The 17,371-nt window shown below is 38.0% G+C and overlaps 1 protein-coding gene across 2 annotated transcripts in view; it reads right to left on the bottom strand.

Annotated features, from left to right (window-relative positions):
- Positions 1–1,685: 1,685 nt before the first annotated feature.
- The window catches only part of KCNIP4 (potassium voltage-gated channel interacting protein 4), a 280,790-nt gene continuing 265,104 nt past the window's right edge, over positions 1,686–17,371 (bottom strand). For both annotated transcript variants that reach the window (XM_010591388.3, XM_010591393.3), the window contains 5 exons: positions 13,082–13,152; positions 5,514–5,621; positions 4,264–4,368; positions 3,608–3,670; positions 1,686–1,733 (listed from right to left, as the gene is read on the bottom strand). In XM_010591388.3, coding sequence (XP_010589690.1) covers positions 1,686–1,733; positions 3,608–3,670; positions 4,264–4,368; positions 5,514–5,621; positions 13,082–13,152 — 395 coding nt within the window. The remainder of the gene's footprint in view (positions 1,734–3,607; positions 3,671–4,263; positions 4,369–5,513; positions 5,622–13,081; positions 13,153–17,371) is intronic.

Raw genomic sequence — 17,371 nt, 5'->3', positions numbered from 1 at the left:
AATCTCATAGTTACAAAATTTGTTAGAATAAAGACCTATAACACAGACAGTAGAGTTATAAACATTTTACTTGCTTTTATTTTTCTTTTATGAAATACAAAATGTGCACATTGAGTTTACACAAATAACGCGATGGCAAATTTCAGTGTACATGTATTGTACTACTCTTTATTCCTACACTGGTGATAGCAGGGCAGCGTTCAACATCCTATCTCTACACCAGAATAGATACCTGATTTAGTGTGGCAAATTCACTCCTACTGTAGCCTCTTGGTCTTTGTGATATTTCTGCAAAACAGGGAAGATCATGTGTTTCTTCAGTATTGTATGGCAGCTTTACGGTATTGGCTTAAGATCATTAGGAAGGATCTGAATTGTGGGAGGTTTATGATGAGCTAAATTATACTACGATCCAGACGAGCTGTTGAGCAGTTGTACTCATTTTCTATGAACCTTGGTATTGTAGTTCTTAGTATAATGGAATTACCGGTGCTTTTGATGTGAATTCTGCCTGCCATTTGTTTGTAGTAGGCATTGGGGTAGTCAAGGTTTCTTTGTCTCAATGGCTTGTAGTATAAGCATGCTGTGAGGAAGTAGGGGAAAGAGGATGGAAAAGGCCTTTATGCTGTTAAGGATTACTTCTTAGTAGTAAGCATTAAGATGTACTGGAGGGCTACCATCTTGCTTGACCTTTTGCATATGCTTGTAAACACCCTTGCTTTACTTTCACACCTTGGACTTCTGCTTAATGATACAATATAAAATAGTCAATTCTGGGGGCACAGTGATTAAAGCCCTAGGCTGCCAACCAAAAGGTAGGCAATTCGAACCCACCAGCCACTCTGTGGGAGAAAGATGTGGCGGTCTGCTTCCATAAAGATTTACAGCCTTGGAAACTCTGGGGGCAGTTCTATTCTTCGTTATAGGGTTGCTATGAGTTGGAATTGACTCGAGAGCAGTGAGGTTTTACTTTAGCTGAACAAGTCCACAATTATATAGATTACATAGGCCTTGGCTGTAATATGTATTATGAAAAACTAAGAAATGCTTATTCAGTAGGCTTTATTAGACATAAGCTGACATCTAGTGATAAGCTGTTTAATGCTATAAAAGATGCCAGATAAAGTCTTTAAGATAAGGCAACAAAGCCATAGAAACTGGGACTATGTGTTTGTTATTTCAACTGTAGTCATCTTTTTTTCGTCGTTGTTCCCTTAAAGTACATAAATGGGATTACAGCATACAAACAGTAAATTAATTTCCGGAAATTAAATGCAGAAGCCAGCATATTAGAAAACCATTTAAAATCCTGGGGCTGAGTGCATACAAATGGGTAGCAAAAAACACTCCTATTTTAAAATCACTTTGGTAAGTGAAAGCCTCAATAATCCCATGGCTAAAGAATGAAAAAAAACAACATGCCAGGTTCTCTTACTTTTGAATATCCTCAGGGTATGAAATGACTTTTAAAACATCCCATGAACTCAGTGGCATTATGAAAAGGATGCAAATTTATAACTGGAAAACTCAAATCTTTTGGGGATTGCTTTATGTTAAAACAAAGCTTGTTTGCATAATATGCCTCAGTGTAAAGCTGAGCAATCTATGCTAAAATGATAGCTCTGACTTGAAGGGTGGTAGAATAGTTCACATTTGTCTGTTGGATTGAGGATCTATTTGACAAGTTAAATCACATTTTCAAAGAGCTGCATGGAGCGCATTATGTTTTCATCCTGTAAGGGAAAAACAGACATTAACTTTAGCATATTTGCAACAAAAAGTGCACTATTGCCCCCAAGTACAGCCTCCCCCGCCAATCATCTATGCCAGAAGCTCAAATACTGTTTGCAAATGTAAATACCGTCCTATCTTTTTCCACATAGAAAACTAGAGAGAGCCCATTTTATGTTTTGTTGGGTTGACCAGGCTTTATATATTTATTTAAATGTGGCTTGGTGATAATAGAGAATATTTCTCAAATCATAATGCCAGAATGGAGACTACGGGGATGCAGGTAGATCAAAGAGCAACTAACAGAGACTTTTATAAATGTAGAAGGCAACAGAGGGTCTGGATGCGAGCTTCGAGCTTCGGACTAATTCATGAGAACTGGAGGTTGGGGCGTAGGAGGAAAGGTGGTAGTATTGAGAGGGAACATATTTGCTGTAATCACACCTTGCTTTGTGTGTCTTAGTTACAGCTAAATTTGCAGAGCCTTTGTTTTTTTTTTTGTTATGTGTGAGGCCTTTAAAAATGAATGGTTTCTCCATGCCAGAGAAAGAATTTGTTGGGAGCAGTGAATAAATGGCCCAGGGGCCATTCAGTTTGGCATATTCCTTAGAAAAGATGTAAGGGGACAGAGTTTAGACATCACAGGGGCACTTGGCGGTTGCATGTGAATGAATGGCACCTAGCGAGTTGACTATAGTAGTGGTAAATGGTGGCAAATAATAATGGCTTCCACTGCCAGAAACCAAAACACATTGCCATTAAGCAGGTTCAAGTTAGTTTTTCAGAGACCACCACACTGAAATACTGAATTTAGAAACTGAAGCAGGCATCAGGAAGGCCGAAGCACCAAGAAACTTCTCTGTTCCATGATTACTTTAAAAACGATTTATTTGTGATTCTACCCACATACCAAGGCAAATGATTCTCGGTAAGCTAATACTGGTCTCCCATCAGATGACGGGCAAACCTCCTGTATTTCTCCTCTAAGAGAATTTTCTGCTCTTCATTCTTTGCTACTGAAGACCCACTATTGGGTTCAGCCAAACAGCCATTTCTTGTCCACATACACTAAGGAAATACGATATTCCTCTTAGAAATCAGATACAATACTGGAATTCTAATTCTATGGGGATATAGATAATACACATGTCATATGCTAAATCTGGGAAAAGAACAATTCAAATAGCACACGTATATTTTATCGGCAATGATGAATACTGTCGAAAGGATGTGGAGAAGAAAACAGAATGCGTGTAACTTTTTTATATCTCCAGAGCTTCGTGCATTGACACTCAGTAAATGTTGCTTGATTCAAGTCCATGAGATAGTGCTTATTTTCAGAGTGGTAGGCTTATCTCAGCTGTGCACAAATGGTAGGTTGGGCACGTGACCTTCGTATTTTGCTAGACCGCTGAGCACTGATGTGGCTAGCTGGCAAAGCACCACCCATGTGTCAGTTTGTTGTACTCTGGTGGCTTGCGTGTTGCTATGCTCTTGGAAGCTGTGCCACCGGAATTTCAAATAGCGGCGGGGTCATCCATGGTGGACAGGTTTTAACAGAGCTTCCAGACTAAGATCAGAAAGAAAAACCTGGTGATTTACGTCTGAAAATTAGCCAGTGAAAACTGTATGCCTCATAACAGAATATTGTCTGACACGGTGCTGGAAGATGAGCCTCCTAGGCTGGAAGGCACTTCAGATGCACAGTGACCAACTGGACTCCAGCACACAGGCAATCATGAAGATGGCTCAGGACTGGGCAGCGTGTCGTTCTGTTGTACGTAGAGTCAGAGCTGACTAAGAACAACAGCTGACAGTACTCGGGATAGCTGTTACGAAAGCAAAAAAGGAGAGTTGCTTTACTTTCATTACTTACTTTTTGGCAGCTTTCGATGAACTCGTCTATGGTAACCACTCCATCTTTATTTTTGTCCATTTTCTGTCCAGGAAGGAAAAAAAAAATTATTCAGACTTATATTTGATTATGCTCACTCCCGAAACGAATGAGCAGAAGCTGATGAAAAGAAAGCCTGACTGCTGCTTTTGTTTTGGGGAGAGGAATTGTTCCATAGTACAAACTAGCCATTTCTTGGAAAGAATGCTAAGGCCTACTCCTTTTAGGCTGTTCTCTTGTGCCCTAGGTACAGTCCTGGCTTCTAGTTATGAAAGCTCAGGCAATTCACTGAAAGTCCAAGTATGGTTTATCCTCATCTGCAGAACGGGACTAACAGAAATTTGTAACTTCATCGGATTCTGGTGAGAATTAAATGAAAAAAAAAAAAAAACATGAAACGTAATGTGTATCTCACTAGATTGTGGTCTCTCTAGGCTATAGTGAAAGCTCAATGTCTATCTATGATTATCAGTCTTATAATAAATTTAAAACCATAATTATTAAATTAGTAGAATGATAAGTATTTTATCTTTTGACCCTTGTAATACGTTATTTTCTTCTGGATAATCATTATGTTTTACAAACATAAGGAAAGTTTGCTCCTGATTTCACTTCCTGATTTCTGTTTTCATTCTTACCTGGAAAAATGTTTCCACATGTTGTCTGGGAGCATCTTCTTTGAGGACAGGGTAAGTGCATTTACCCATCATGTCATATATTGCTTTCATGATATCAAGCATTTCCTGAAAAGTACAAAACACTTGCATGAGGCTTCATGAAATGTACTGAGAAGCACTGACAGAATTTTCCCAGTTGGTTTCAAATTTTTTATTTTTCTTTGATTCTTCATCAGGTGCCTTTTGGTTGTGCCAGAGGATAAACCTACAGCTTTATGAATTAAAAGCAGCAGAATCAGAATGTAAGAATCAACTCTAATCTTGGTTTCAGAACGAAGCAAATTCCCATTATGTAGCATAATCAGGAAAGGAATACACTGGTTAAATATTTGGATTTCCATAGACTACCATGAGTCCTCTGCCCAAGAAACGCAGTAACACCCATGGATATTTTTCAGGCTAACTGACAAGCTATAGCTGTGGCCAGGCACACTAGTTCTGTGTCTTTCCCATAGAGCAAGTCCATGTCGTTGGCCCAGGGTATCTTTTATCTTTTAAGCATTTTGCTTAAAACTCAACTCCTAGGAAGGCTGGTGAGGCAGAGGGAGACCTGACATGTGAACATGGAGCACTCTCAGGATTCATGTCCTGTGGTTCTCCAACCCTGTTTGCACTGTATCCTGTGTGTTCACTTACCCTGTCTCTTTCCCTTTGCTTCTCACTCTGTGTCTTAAATTGATTTAATAAACCTTGCGATTTGAGTATCTTAATTTGGTTTGTGAGCCTTTCTGTTCTGGGTCCTCTTGGATAGCCTGCCTAGAAGTGTATTTGGAGGCTCCACCATTGCAACAAGGTGAATTCCAGAACAATGCCAGGTCATTATGTCATCCATATGATTTGTAATATTGTGTCTGTTTCCATATGGACCATATTATACGGGGAAAAATGGTTTCAGGCCAAATGGTATGATACATTTTCTTTCCATGTGATTCCAATCACAGTCTATATTCACGGTATTAAGTGCCATTAGGAAACAAGGGTGTAATCTTACGTAGTACATATTTATTTTGGAGATTCACAAAAAATTGTTGCTATAAATGGGTTTTTTTTCTGGGATTCATTCCAGATTTTTTAAAGAACACTTCTTCGCTTACCACCGCATAAAATATTTTTGATTTTCTGAAAAAATTTCAAATGAATAATAGCAATTGTTTAATATTTTGGAAGTAAAAAAATAAAAATAGCCCAAGGGATAGTAAGGTACGTCTTACTTCTTTAGTGATGTAGCCATCTTTATTTATGTCATATAAATTAAATGCCCAGTTGAGTTTTTCTTGGACTGTCCCTCGGAGCAGAATGGAAAGACCTTTGATGAAATCCTAAAGAGAAAGAAAAATATAATTTGATATGATATTTCTAAAAAAGTAAAACATGAGTTCTGATTAAACAACCTCTCAAATGATGGAAGCAAGGGTTATAACCCTCTGGATTTTAAACCATTCTTAGGTTATGAAAGGATTCCCCCATGATTTTTCTAGTACTTTTAAGGCTTATTTTTTACATTTAAACCTTGCTTCCATGTGGAATTTAACCAGCATTTTTAAATAGTTACCTGGTTTTCTCGGCATTACTTATTAAATACCTCCATATTTTTACCTACTGATTTCAGATTCTAGTTTTATCATATCCTTAATTCTTTCAAGCATTTGCTTATATTTCTGGATTTTCTGTTTGGTTTTATTAGTGTATCTGTTCAGCTGTGTACTTTTACCACATTGTTTTAATATTTTATAATAAGTGTTAGGGCCATTTCCCCCTCATTGTTCTTAACTTTCAGCTATTTTTCTATTTTAATTTTCTACTTTAATTTTCTACTTCACCTTTTGAATCTTCTTGTCTAAAGTAATAGTTAAAAAAAATGTATCTCGTTTGGGTATTTTTATCGTTGAAGGTAAATGTGCAGGTTCACCTCAGCAGAACTGACAACTGTGTGACCACAGATCTTCATAGTCAAAACTATAAGATGCCTTTCCCTTGTACAAGTCATTTTTTGCTACTTTGTGAAGTAGTTTCCTGTTGCTACTGTAACTAATTCCCACAAACTCGATGGCTTAAAACAACACAAATTTATTATCTTACATCTCCAGAGGTCAGAAGTCTGAAATGAGTTTCACTGGTTTTTTTTTTTTGGGGGGGGGGGGAGGTAAAAGCAAGGTATCAGCAGGGCTGAGCTTCCTCCAGGAGCATTAGGGGGCAGTCTGTTTCCTTGCCTTTTCCAGCTTCTAGAGATCACCTGCATTCCTTGGCTCATGGCCCCATCATCTATCTTCAGAGTACATGACTCCAATTTCTGCTACGGTCATATGTCTTCGCTGTCACCCCAGTCCTCCTCCCTTCCTCTTATAAGGACTGTTGTGATCACACTGGGCTCAACCAAATACTCGAGGATAATCTCATCTCAAAATCCTTAATGCAATTGTATATTCAAAACCCCCTTTTATCATGTCAGGTGACATATTCACAGGTTCCAATGAATAGAATGTAGAAATCTTTGTTGGGAAAGTATTCAGCTATCACATTCAGGTATGTTTTAGTTTTTTTTTTTTTTTTTTACAAATTGTTCTTTCGCATTTCTGAACACATTTATTTCCAGGTATTTTAATCTTTTCTTCCTATTGCAAATGAGGTCTTCTATTATACTATATAAACTAGTTTTGTTTGTATATATGAAGGCTATTTATTTCTGTATAATGGCTATACTCTGCCTCTTACCCAGGGTTGCTATGTGTAAGATAGTTTTTCAGTTGATTCCACTGGATTTTTCAGGTATGAAATTATATCAGTTGCAAATGGAATTTATTTTACTTTCTAATTTTTATTTTTTTATTTCTTTGTATTCTCTAAGTGTGTTTACTAATACATCCAGATTAATGCTGTTAAATAACAATGATAATAGATACTCTTATTTTGTTCCTGAATCTAATGAGCATATTGCTAATATTTCTCCTTTAACCCTGATGCCACCATTCATCATGTTAAAGTGATTTTATCAAAATGGCGATTGAATTTTGCCCAATGTCTTTTTGGAATTTGTGGGGATGTTAATGTGATTTTCCCCCTTAGACTTAGTAGTATAAAGAATTATATTATTGAATTATTAGATATCCTAATATTGAACCATCCCATTTGATGCATGTATATGTATGTTCACATATTTTTTTTTCCCTTTCTTTTAGTGGATTATATTTTTTAGTAATTATTGAAGAGTCTTGCATTAATTTCGTAAGCAAAATTGAGCTCTATTTGCCTTCTTTTGTAAAATTATTTTTAATTTTTGATTGTTTTCTTTTTGGAAATTTCCAGAATATGTATTTTTATATTCTGGAACAGTTTAATAACATGGAAAGTATTGTTTCATTAAAGGTTTTGTGAAATTCGTTTGTGCAGTTGTGACCTTTAGGTAGTGGTTGGGGCAAGAGACAAAAACTTTTTGACAACATTTTCAATTTCTTCCAGATGAATGGGTCTGTATAAAATTACAAACATTCTTCCATATTACTGAAAATACATTGTGACATCATTTAAGTGAGTACATATTTAGGTGGAACCATATAAAATTGCTGATATTTGACAATATTTGCCAAAATTAGTAATTTCATATGGCTCAATCTAATAATACCATCAGAATGGCTTTCAAACATTTTGAACCACAAACCACAATAAGAATTTCGTTTTAGACTGCAATTCAGTACACATATGAGTGTGTTACGTGTGTGTGTGTGCATGACATAACACTTAAAGACCAGAAGCTAAAGGTAATATTCTGCTATTTCCTTTCTGTTTCACTTCCATTTAATTTTTAAATGTGGGCCTCTAACTTCTACATTAATTTCACTACCCTCTAATGGTTGCAGTTGGAAGTTCAAAAGATTAATTTATCATATGAATATATCATGATTTTCTATTTCCCTATTGTCGGATATATAAATTAATGTAAATATATAAATGTGGTGAACATTTCTTTATAACTATGTTTCATCATTTTGGTTTACTTCTTTAGGATAAGAAGTGTTATTACTGGGCAAAAGAGCCTGAGCACACTTAAATTTAATTACTCATAATGATTAAGTTTGTTGACATGTGTGCCCAGCCTGTCTTAGACACTTTGCAGGCCTTATTTCATTTATTTCATTCTCACGCACCGTAGGGAATAGGTATTGTTGTCTTTATATTGCAGACTGAGGTTTTTTTAGATTAGATGAGATTTCTAGAATGTCCATAGAGATCTTTCATAGCATTCCTGTCAGAGTAGTCATGTAGCTTTTGCTTGAGTACTTTCAGTGATAGAGAGCTAACTATGTAATGAGATGACCAGTGCCGTTATTAATTGGTTTTGTTAGAAAAATCTCCCAACTCATAACTGCAATGGTTAGCGGTTATACTGAGCGTGCATTTGGTGCCAGGCACTGAAGCAAGCCCTTTACTGACATTATTACTTCCCCAAGAGGGGACTGTCTTATCCTAGGACTGGGGCAGAAAAGATTACAGTGAACCTGAACTATCTTCTTGTGCCAGAAAATAAGGAAGTGCTCAAAAACAAATGAAAAAGCCAAAATGATGGGCATATGTCAGAGAGACATAGGAACCAGCTGAAAGAGCTCCCATTGGGCAAAGTTGGAACAATCTGAGCAATAAAATAAAAAAGTAGTATTGGGTTATGAACCAAAGCATGCAACAAATATCCATGAGTCCATACTGATATAAGTAAATGATTGCATAAAATAATAAGTGGAGAGGAAGAAAGAAATCTCTTGTGCAGAAGAATCTCAAATAAGTTATGTAGATACTTCACACTCAAGGAACTGGAGCGTAATGCCCAACTCCTTAAGTGTGGCCTGCGCATAGTGACTTCCTTCTGTATTAGATAATATACGGTGTGTGCACAGCCTTACCTTTGTAAAATGTGCAAGGCTCTGAATTTGAGTCTACCCAGAGGTGCTTTGGAAGAAAGGCCTGGTGAGCTACTTCTGAAAAATGAGCTATTGAAACCCTATGGTGCACAGCTCTACTCTGACACACATGGGGTCATCATGAGTTGGGACTGACTGGATGGCAACTGGTTATGAGTATTAAATGTTACACCATATGTAATTCACTCAGCACAATGTCTGGCTCACAATGAGTACTAAATAGGTGTCAGTGTTACTGTTTTGTAGCTATTATTGTTGTTAATATAAATTTGAAGTATTTAGTACAATGATTGACACAGTACGTACTTGTTATAATTAGATGAAGAATTACCTTTCATAGCATCCCGGATAGAGTAGTCGTCTAGCCTTTGCTTGAATACTTTCAGTGATAGGAATGAGATGACCAGAGTCATTATTTGCTAGAAAAATCTCCCAAGTTATATCTGCAATGGTTAACATCTAATAAATACTGAGCAAGGATTTGGTGCCAGGCACTGAAGCAAACCCTTTAGTGACATAATTACTTTTTCATGCTTGCATTATCCTACAAGTAGCTTTGCTCTGCTTGCTGATATTTTGCAGACACGAAGACTACTTTCCAGTGGGTTTAAATACCCTGCCCAAGGTCTCACAGCCACTGGTGGCAGGGTGGAAATTAAATCCAGTCATTTCTGCATTCAGTGCCCATCCTGCCTTACCCCTTCTGAAAACTTAGTGGAAAATTTCCGTTTCTCTTTATCGTAGAATCAGGATGTACTACTGTACATGTCCTACTGTGTTTATATTTGTATTTGCATTTGCTGTATTGTATTTGTCCATGAACACATTTGCTACTCAAAATGTGTTCATTGCCTAATCATTTCTTTTTTTTTTTTGAGAGACAGTCTAGGTAGTTAATCAATTCAGAGAAATAACTGCATAGCCAAGTTTTAAATTTGATTTTGATGTAATATTTATTAATATAGCCATTAGTTTGTCTTTGAAGGAGAAGACATTTTACCAACATGCTTATCATATATAACCATTACAACTAATTTTCCAAATTATAATCAACGTTCTTCACAATTAGTGGTATTTTACATAAATACTATAATAGCCATGTTAAGCCTGGTCCCATATAATTAACACCAGATGGAACTTACATGTAAAATTGGGTACGGTGTGCTATAGGAAATTGATGGTACGTTTGATATATAATTTCAAGTAATTAAATCACTAATAGCTTTTGCCTTACTCGTTCTCTGCAAACTAGCTATAAATGTTACTATTAAATAATCTGGAAACTCTGGCTTCTATGTTATAGCTAAATTAGGGCTGTGCTGGAATTGCTCTTGTTGGTAAAGCACAGCAAACACTAATATGATTGTTACAGTGGGGTGATCATAACATGCCATCAGTGAAGAAGCGTTACAGGAGACTGGGACCCATGACATTGTCACACCACACCTCAACCCCCTTAATTGCACCACATCCCAATAAACCCGTGGGCCCTTGCCTTGACCACTGCAAACTTCTCAGTATGCACCTTCTTCTCAGTCACTGCCAGCTTCTACTCTTCTCAGTGAGCTTTCTTGGTTCAGTAATGGGAGAAGACATATTGAAGTTCCTGGCTCAGAATCTGCATGTTGCTGGCGCTCTGTCTGTCTGTGGTACCTCTGTCCTTGGGAGTAACGACTAACTCACACTTCAGAAGGCCACACCTTGTTTTTTCATCCTGACTCTACTCTAAAAGCTGTCGTACCCAGAGAGTTGATGATGCAGAGATTAATTTTTTCTTTCCTTTTTGTTGAAATGTCATTGTGTCAATTTAATTGTAATATCTTTTGAATTCATCTCTGTCATTTTTATCTCCAAAGCCTTTACCACGCTTCAGGCTTTCACTGGCTCCTTTCTGGGCTCTCAGAATAAATAGCTCCTACTGCACTCCATTGCAGTTCCTGGGTGGTGCAAATGGTTAACATACTTGGCTGCTAACCATAATGTTGGAAGCTCGAGTCCACCCAAAGACACCTTGGAAGAAATGCCTAGAGATCTACTTCCGAAAAATCAACCGTTGAAAACCCTATTAAGCTGTACTACTCTGACACACATGGGGTCGCCATGAGTCAGAATTGAATTGAGGGCAACAGGTTTTTATTGCATTCCTTACTTTCAGGAACATAGATCTAATATATTAATTTCCCTGCTTAAAGTTCCTCAATGACACTGCCTTAGTTACCTACTGCTGCCATAACAGAAATTCTGTAAGTGGGTGGCTTTAACAAATGGAGAGGTATTTTCTCACAATTCTAAAGGCTAAAAGTCTCAGGTATGCTGATTCCTTCTGTGAGCCTCTTCCTAGTTTCCAATGTCTGCTGGCAATCCTTGGCGTTCCTTTACTTGTAAGCAATCATCACATAGCGTCTTTCTTCCACCTGTGGGTCTCTTTTTGTTCATTCTGCTGTATTCATAACTCAGAAGTGATTAGGATTAGGACCACCCTACACTGGTATAACCTTGCTAACATAAAAGAAAAACCCCGCTCCCAAACAGGATCGTATCATCGGGTACAGGGGCCAGAGCTTAAAAATGTTTTTCTAGGGGACACGATTTAATCCATAACAGGCTTCTCATCCTATCTTCTACAAGACAGTCCAACCTCCTTAGCAACCTGCATAAGACTTGTAAAGATCTGACTTCCGCCTACTTACCCAGACTTACCTGCTGGGTCTCCCATTTTGTGTTCTATTTTCTAGATGATTTACAAACACGTCCTTCATTTCCAGGCCTGATACATTCTGTTCTGCCTCTGCCTCAGTCCCCACTCCTTCCCATCCCTGAGCCCTTATTATCTTGACCAACTTTTGCTTGTCCTTCCAACTTAGCTCATCAGTTCCATTGGGCAGGCTTCCCTGATACAGCTTCTTCTGCTGTTCCAGGCACCTGTCCTTGCTGATCCTATTCCATCATCTGCTTTCCTTTATCATGACAATCCCAGAAATTTCTGCTTATGTGTAGGATACACATTCCCAACTCCCAATAGTGTATCCCCCATGTTACCTCGCTTCCATTATACACATCTTAAAGATAGAATCTGAAATCATAAAGTAAAATAAGGAGTAATTTTATTCATCTGAGAATGGCCAAGCACAGCCATTCAGAATATAATAAGCAAGTAGACGAGTTATACGTTATATCCACAGTTTTCCGTACAAAAATAAAAGGTGACAGTCTTCACGTTTCATGAGAGTCAGTGTTGGCTTATTCTTCCAACATTTAGATTTAAAGGTATTATTATCTCTGACCCACTTTGTATCATATGAATGACATCACTGTATTTCTTTTTAACTATGTGAATATCCAGGGAGTGTCTCTACTAGATGTGTATATACACAATTTCATGAACAATCTAGTATATTTTCTGCTACAGACCACTTAAAATTCTTAAAGAAATATTTCCTTTATTATAAAATTGTTAGGCAGATGAATATAGCATTTTTCTATATGTAATTTCTTGCCTGTCTCCCCCATTGCTGGGCCCTTTGAGGGCAGGTTCTTCAACTTTGCTCATCTTTGTTTCTAAAGTCTACCGCGATGACTGGCATGTTGTAAATATCAGCTAATGTGGCCAGTCTGCCTTCTGGGATTGCTGGCTACACGGACCTTCTTCCTACAAATAGATATAAAGTGCTATACTAGAAAGCAAACTTGTAATTCTTTTGAAAGATAAAGGCAGCTCCTTGAAATTCAGTGAGAAAAAAGAAATGTCTTTGGCTTTTTTTCCCCTTTCTGCTCAAAAATGATCAAACCACTAAATTTTCCCATTAAAAAGACTAAGTACTTTTAAACATGTCTAAGATCAAGTTAAAGAGTAATAGCCTAGAGCTTACCTCAAAACTCACAGCTCCATTGTGGTCCGTATCAAAGGCATTGAACAGAAAATGTGCGTATGTTGTAGAGTCTGAAACGGCATAAAGGGGATATCATTAAGTCAACTGGTCAATATCCTACCTAAGTGTTGTTGTCAGATAAATGAGCCAATGGTGGCCTCTGTATATTGGTCCCAGGCTGTTCATTTCTTCAGAACAGGCTTAGGCCTCTTAGCCCAAAAGGCCACCAGTGCCAAACTCAAAATTTTACACATCTAATAACTTTTAAAATAACTCAAAGGAGAAGATGTTTAGCTATTTGGAATTTGTCTGCTTTTAATCCCTTGTGAAAATGCACTCAATATCTGCTTTCCATAGATAAGATAAGCCCTGTAGTTATAAAGACCTCAAGCTGCTGCTGCCCTTCAGAGCTCTTTGGCCCAGAGGTTCCCCATCTTACTGCTGAGGGACATCTGCTAAACTTGTAAGCAACCCCTCCATGTCCTCCCTATCTCCTAGGAGTTTCCTTGTCTTCTTTGCCTTCTGGTAGTTTCCTGAGCCACTTGCCTATGAAAGGCCCCTAGCTGTGAGAGACTGCCCCCTGCAAGCAGACTGTCAATAAATAGCTTGATGGACCCAATAAATATCTTGATGTGCAACACTGGTCTCTTGTAGCCATACCTTTTCCATCATCAGCGTGAACTTCCTTGAACTCACTACACTTGTATAACATATCCAATCCTTTTATTCAGGAAAATTAAACCCACCTCCTTTAGTTTATGCTTTTTTCCAGGCTGACAACTAGCATTTGAGATTCATAGGAATGATCTATCTGCACAGGGGCAGGTAGAGACAGAGATTGTCCCTTTCTGACTGGAAATGCTTTGCACACGTGGGAGTCTTGAGTGATGTTGCCAACACTGGAATAAGTAATAGGACCATAGGTGCATGTGAGGTTAAATGAGCTGTGTCTGGAGGACCCCTAGTGGCACAGTGGTTTAAGTGCTTAGCTGCTAACCGAAATCAGGTGGTTCGAACCCACTAGCTGCTCTGTGGGAGAAAGAAGAAGCAGTCTGCTTCTGTAAAGGTTTACAGCCTTAGAAACCCTATGGGGCAATTCTACTCTGTCTTGTAGGGTCTCTATGAGTCAGAATTGACTCTACGACAGCGGGTCTGGAGATTGCTCAGTGCTTATCAGGGACTATCTCTAGAAGTAAAATAATAAACCAACACTAATAATGAGACACTAATGAGTTGCTGTTGTTAGTGTTTTTGCTATGATTAGGACTTTCACGGGTTTTACAACTCAAATGAGGACGCTGGGACTCAGAGAGGTCGAAAGAGTTGGCTAAGATCGCATAGTCAATAATGAGTAGAACTGGAACGTGAACTCATGTCCCTCTGACTCTGAAGACCAGGCCAGTCCACGGCCATTAAATGTGCCTGATGGAGTGGGATGGTGGTGATGTAGTGAGTTTCTGTGGCTATTTTCACAGTGGATTTGTATGCAGTAAGGAAACACTGTCTGAACTTGCGTGGGATTTGAGGCTCTGAGTACTGGTGGACAGGCTTGGCTGGCTCTCTGTGCTGACGCCTAATGACACTGCAAACCTCTGAAATCTAACACTTTTGCTTAGGCAGCTTCCAGCGGGGTTTTTGCTCTTATTTTTCTTTCCTTCCTGTTCTCCTGTCTCTCCTTTGCATCTCTAATCTCTGAGCTTTCTACCTTTTAATTTTAAAAGTACATACATTTTTTCTTATTGTTTTATTTTCTTAATGCACGGCTTTCATTTTTAAGTGCTTCTGTCCTTGACCCTTGATCAGATTTACAGGATTATTTTAAATGTTTTATCTCATGGGTTTTAGCCTTCTATTTTAACCTTTTTTATCTTAAAAAAAAAAATTATAACCTTTCAGCTCATTGGCTCTAGCCTATTACCGTCTGTCTAAAATTTCATCTACTTCTATCTTATAACGTTTAACCTTTATTTTTATTGGGATTCAACAAAACTTCTATTATCTTTTGACTTATGAATTGCTTTTACAAAGGCTGCGAAGAAACTAAGTCATGGTAGCAGGAGTACAGAATTGCCTTCCCTAAATAAGGAAGGCGAGAGATCATCCAAACTTCTCTTCCAGCCCTTGTACCCATGGCCTTCTTAGGAATGGTTTTTCCTGAATTCTTTATCCCATTGGTTAATACATTCCAAGGGGTAGATTGTACACTTGGCTCCCCAAAATCATGGTGGTATTTTCTTTCACCTCTTGCCTCAGAATATTATATGAGGATCCATCTATTTTAAGCATATGAATTATTGTAACTTTAGACCACAAATTGGGTCTAAAAAATATGTGAAATAGTTATATCTATAATGGATGTCCACCTAGAATTAATGGAGTTGGAGGAAGAAATCCTTTTGGAGAAGAAACCAGCAGTTTAACTATAGTCAGCTTAGTGTAATGGTTGGGGAGTTCCAGTATAGAGTTATTAAGAATTGGCAGACTATTCTTATTTGGAAAGTTGTTTTGCTCTCAACAGTACTTTTCCTAGACTTCTTGAAGTACTTAGTGCCCCCTGGAGATTTGAGTTGATAGGTAGTATGTTAAGCTTATTTTAGGGGGAGGAAAGAAAGAGGAAGTTTTGCATATCTTGTAATGAGCTTCATTAAGCAAGTCTCTTGTTACTGTTTATATAATCAGGGTAAATGCCTTTACCTTAGCAAGCAGTACTCCCCGTGAATAATGGCTCAGAACAAATGATATTTGCAAGCTTTTAAAATTTATAAACAAGGTATCGCAGGCATATGATAATAACTTCTTCTCAAATGGGGTTGTTCCAACTTTAAAGCTTCACACATGGGAAACAAGTGCTCAAGGTTCGTGCTAATGTGATACGAAGGACTTCTTGTTCTTCTAAATGTATTTGGCAATTTTCCTGAAAGTTAAGCCAGTTTTTCAGCCTAGATATACCATGTAGACAGCTGTCATTCATAATGTTGGGTCTGGAGCCAGACTGCCTTAATTAAATTGAATCTCGGCTATACCAGAAACTACCTGTGTGATCTTGCTCTCAGTGACTCAGTTTTCTTACGTACCAAATGAGAACAATACCAGTGTGTTCTTCATAGAGTCGTCATGAACATTCAGTGAGAAACTGTATGCAAAGTGTTGAGAACAGTCCTAGTCTCGGGCAGTGTTCAATATATATTGGCTATTTTATTATTCTTTCATAGATAATTCACCCTTGGCCCTACTACCATGAGGAAATGTAATACACACGTAATATATCTTCACCTAAAAAAGTTCCTGTGTTTGTGAAATCACTATTTTGTGTCTAAGTGAAATTGTTGCAACTTCACACTCAGTAAAGGCCAGTAGAATTAGGTCATGAAAGGCACTGGAACTTCTAATGGAGCTGGGATTTCTATGGCAGGCACTTGGAGATACTGAAAACCTTTAAAGAAGGGGAGTGTTGCTACTAGCTTTGACTAGGCAAGAGGCAAGAGTGAAGGCACTGGGAGCATTTGGCTTGAGCCACATGTGGACATAATGAAGAAAACAAAAATTGTCACAAAAGCTTCTATGGTTTGGTTTCACCGGGCTGTCATCTAAAAAAACCAAAAAAACCAAACTCATTGTCCTCAAGTTGATTCTGACTCATAAAGGACAGAGTAGAACTGCCCTGCAGAGTTTCCAGGGAGCAGCTGGTAGATTCAAACTCCTGACCTTTTGGTTAGCAGCAGATCTCTTAACCACCATGCCACCAGTCATCTTAGGTACTCAGTAAATATTTGTTGACAGGATGAATACCCGGTATCCTGGATTCTCGATTTCAGTATAGTTCATGTCTCAAATGATTTAACAATGATCTCTCTTCCCCCTATACTACCTGATAGTATTCTTGGTCACATTTTCTTAACCAAAAAAAAAAAACTGCAAACCTGTTGCCATTGAGTCTATTCTAACTCATGGCTACTGCATGTGTTTCAGAGTAGAATTGCACTCCACAAGGTTTTCAATTACTGTGATCTTTTGGAAGTAGATTCCAGGCCTCTTCCAAGGTAATTTTGGGTGGATTTGAACCATCAACTTTTTGGTTACTAGTCAAGCACTTTACTGTTTGTACCACTTACCAAACCCATTGCCTTAGGCACTCACATTTCTTTATACATAACAAAAGTAAATGCTGATTTTGATAAACTGAGATTGCCTCCAAACAAACAAACTTAATGCAGTTCAGTTGGTTCCAACTTACAGCAGCCCTAAGGACAGAGTAGAGCTGCCCCATAGGATTTCCAAGGAGTGGCTGGT

Source organism: Loxodonta africana, chromosome 5, assembly GCF_030014295.1.
Source record: "Loxodonta africana isolate mLoxAfr1 chromosome 5, mLoxAfr1.hap2, whole genome shotgun sequence".
Lineage (NCBI taxonomy): Eukaryota > Metazoa > Chordata > Mammalia > Proboscidea > Elephantidae > Loxodonta > Loxodonta africana.
The sequence above is the reverse complement of the archived record's forward strand: the minus strand, read 5'-3'. Positions and strand labels throughout refer to the sequence as shown.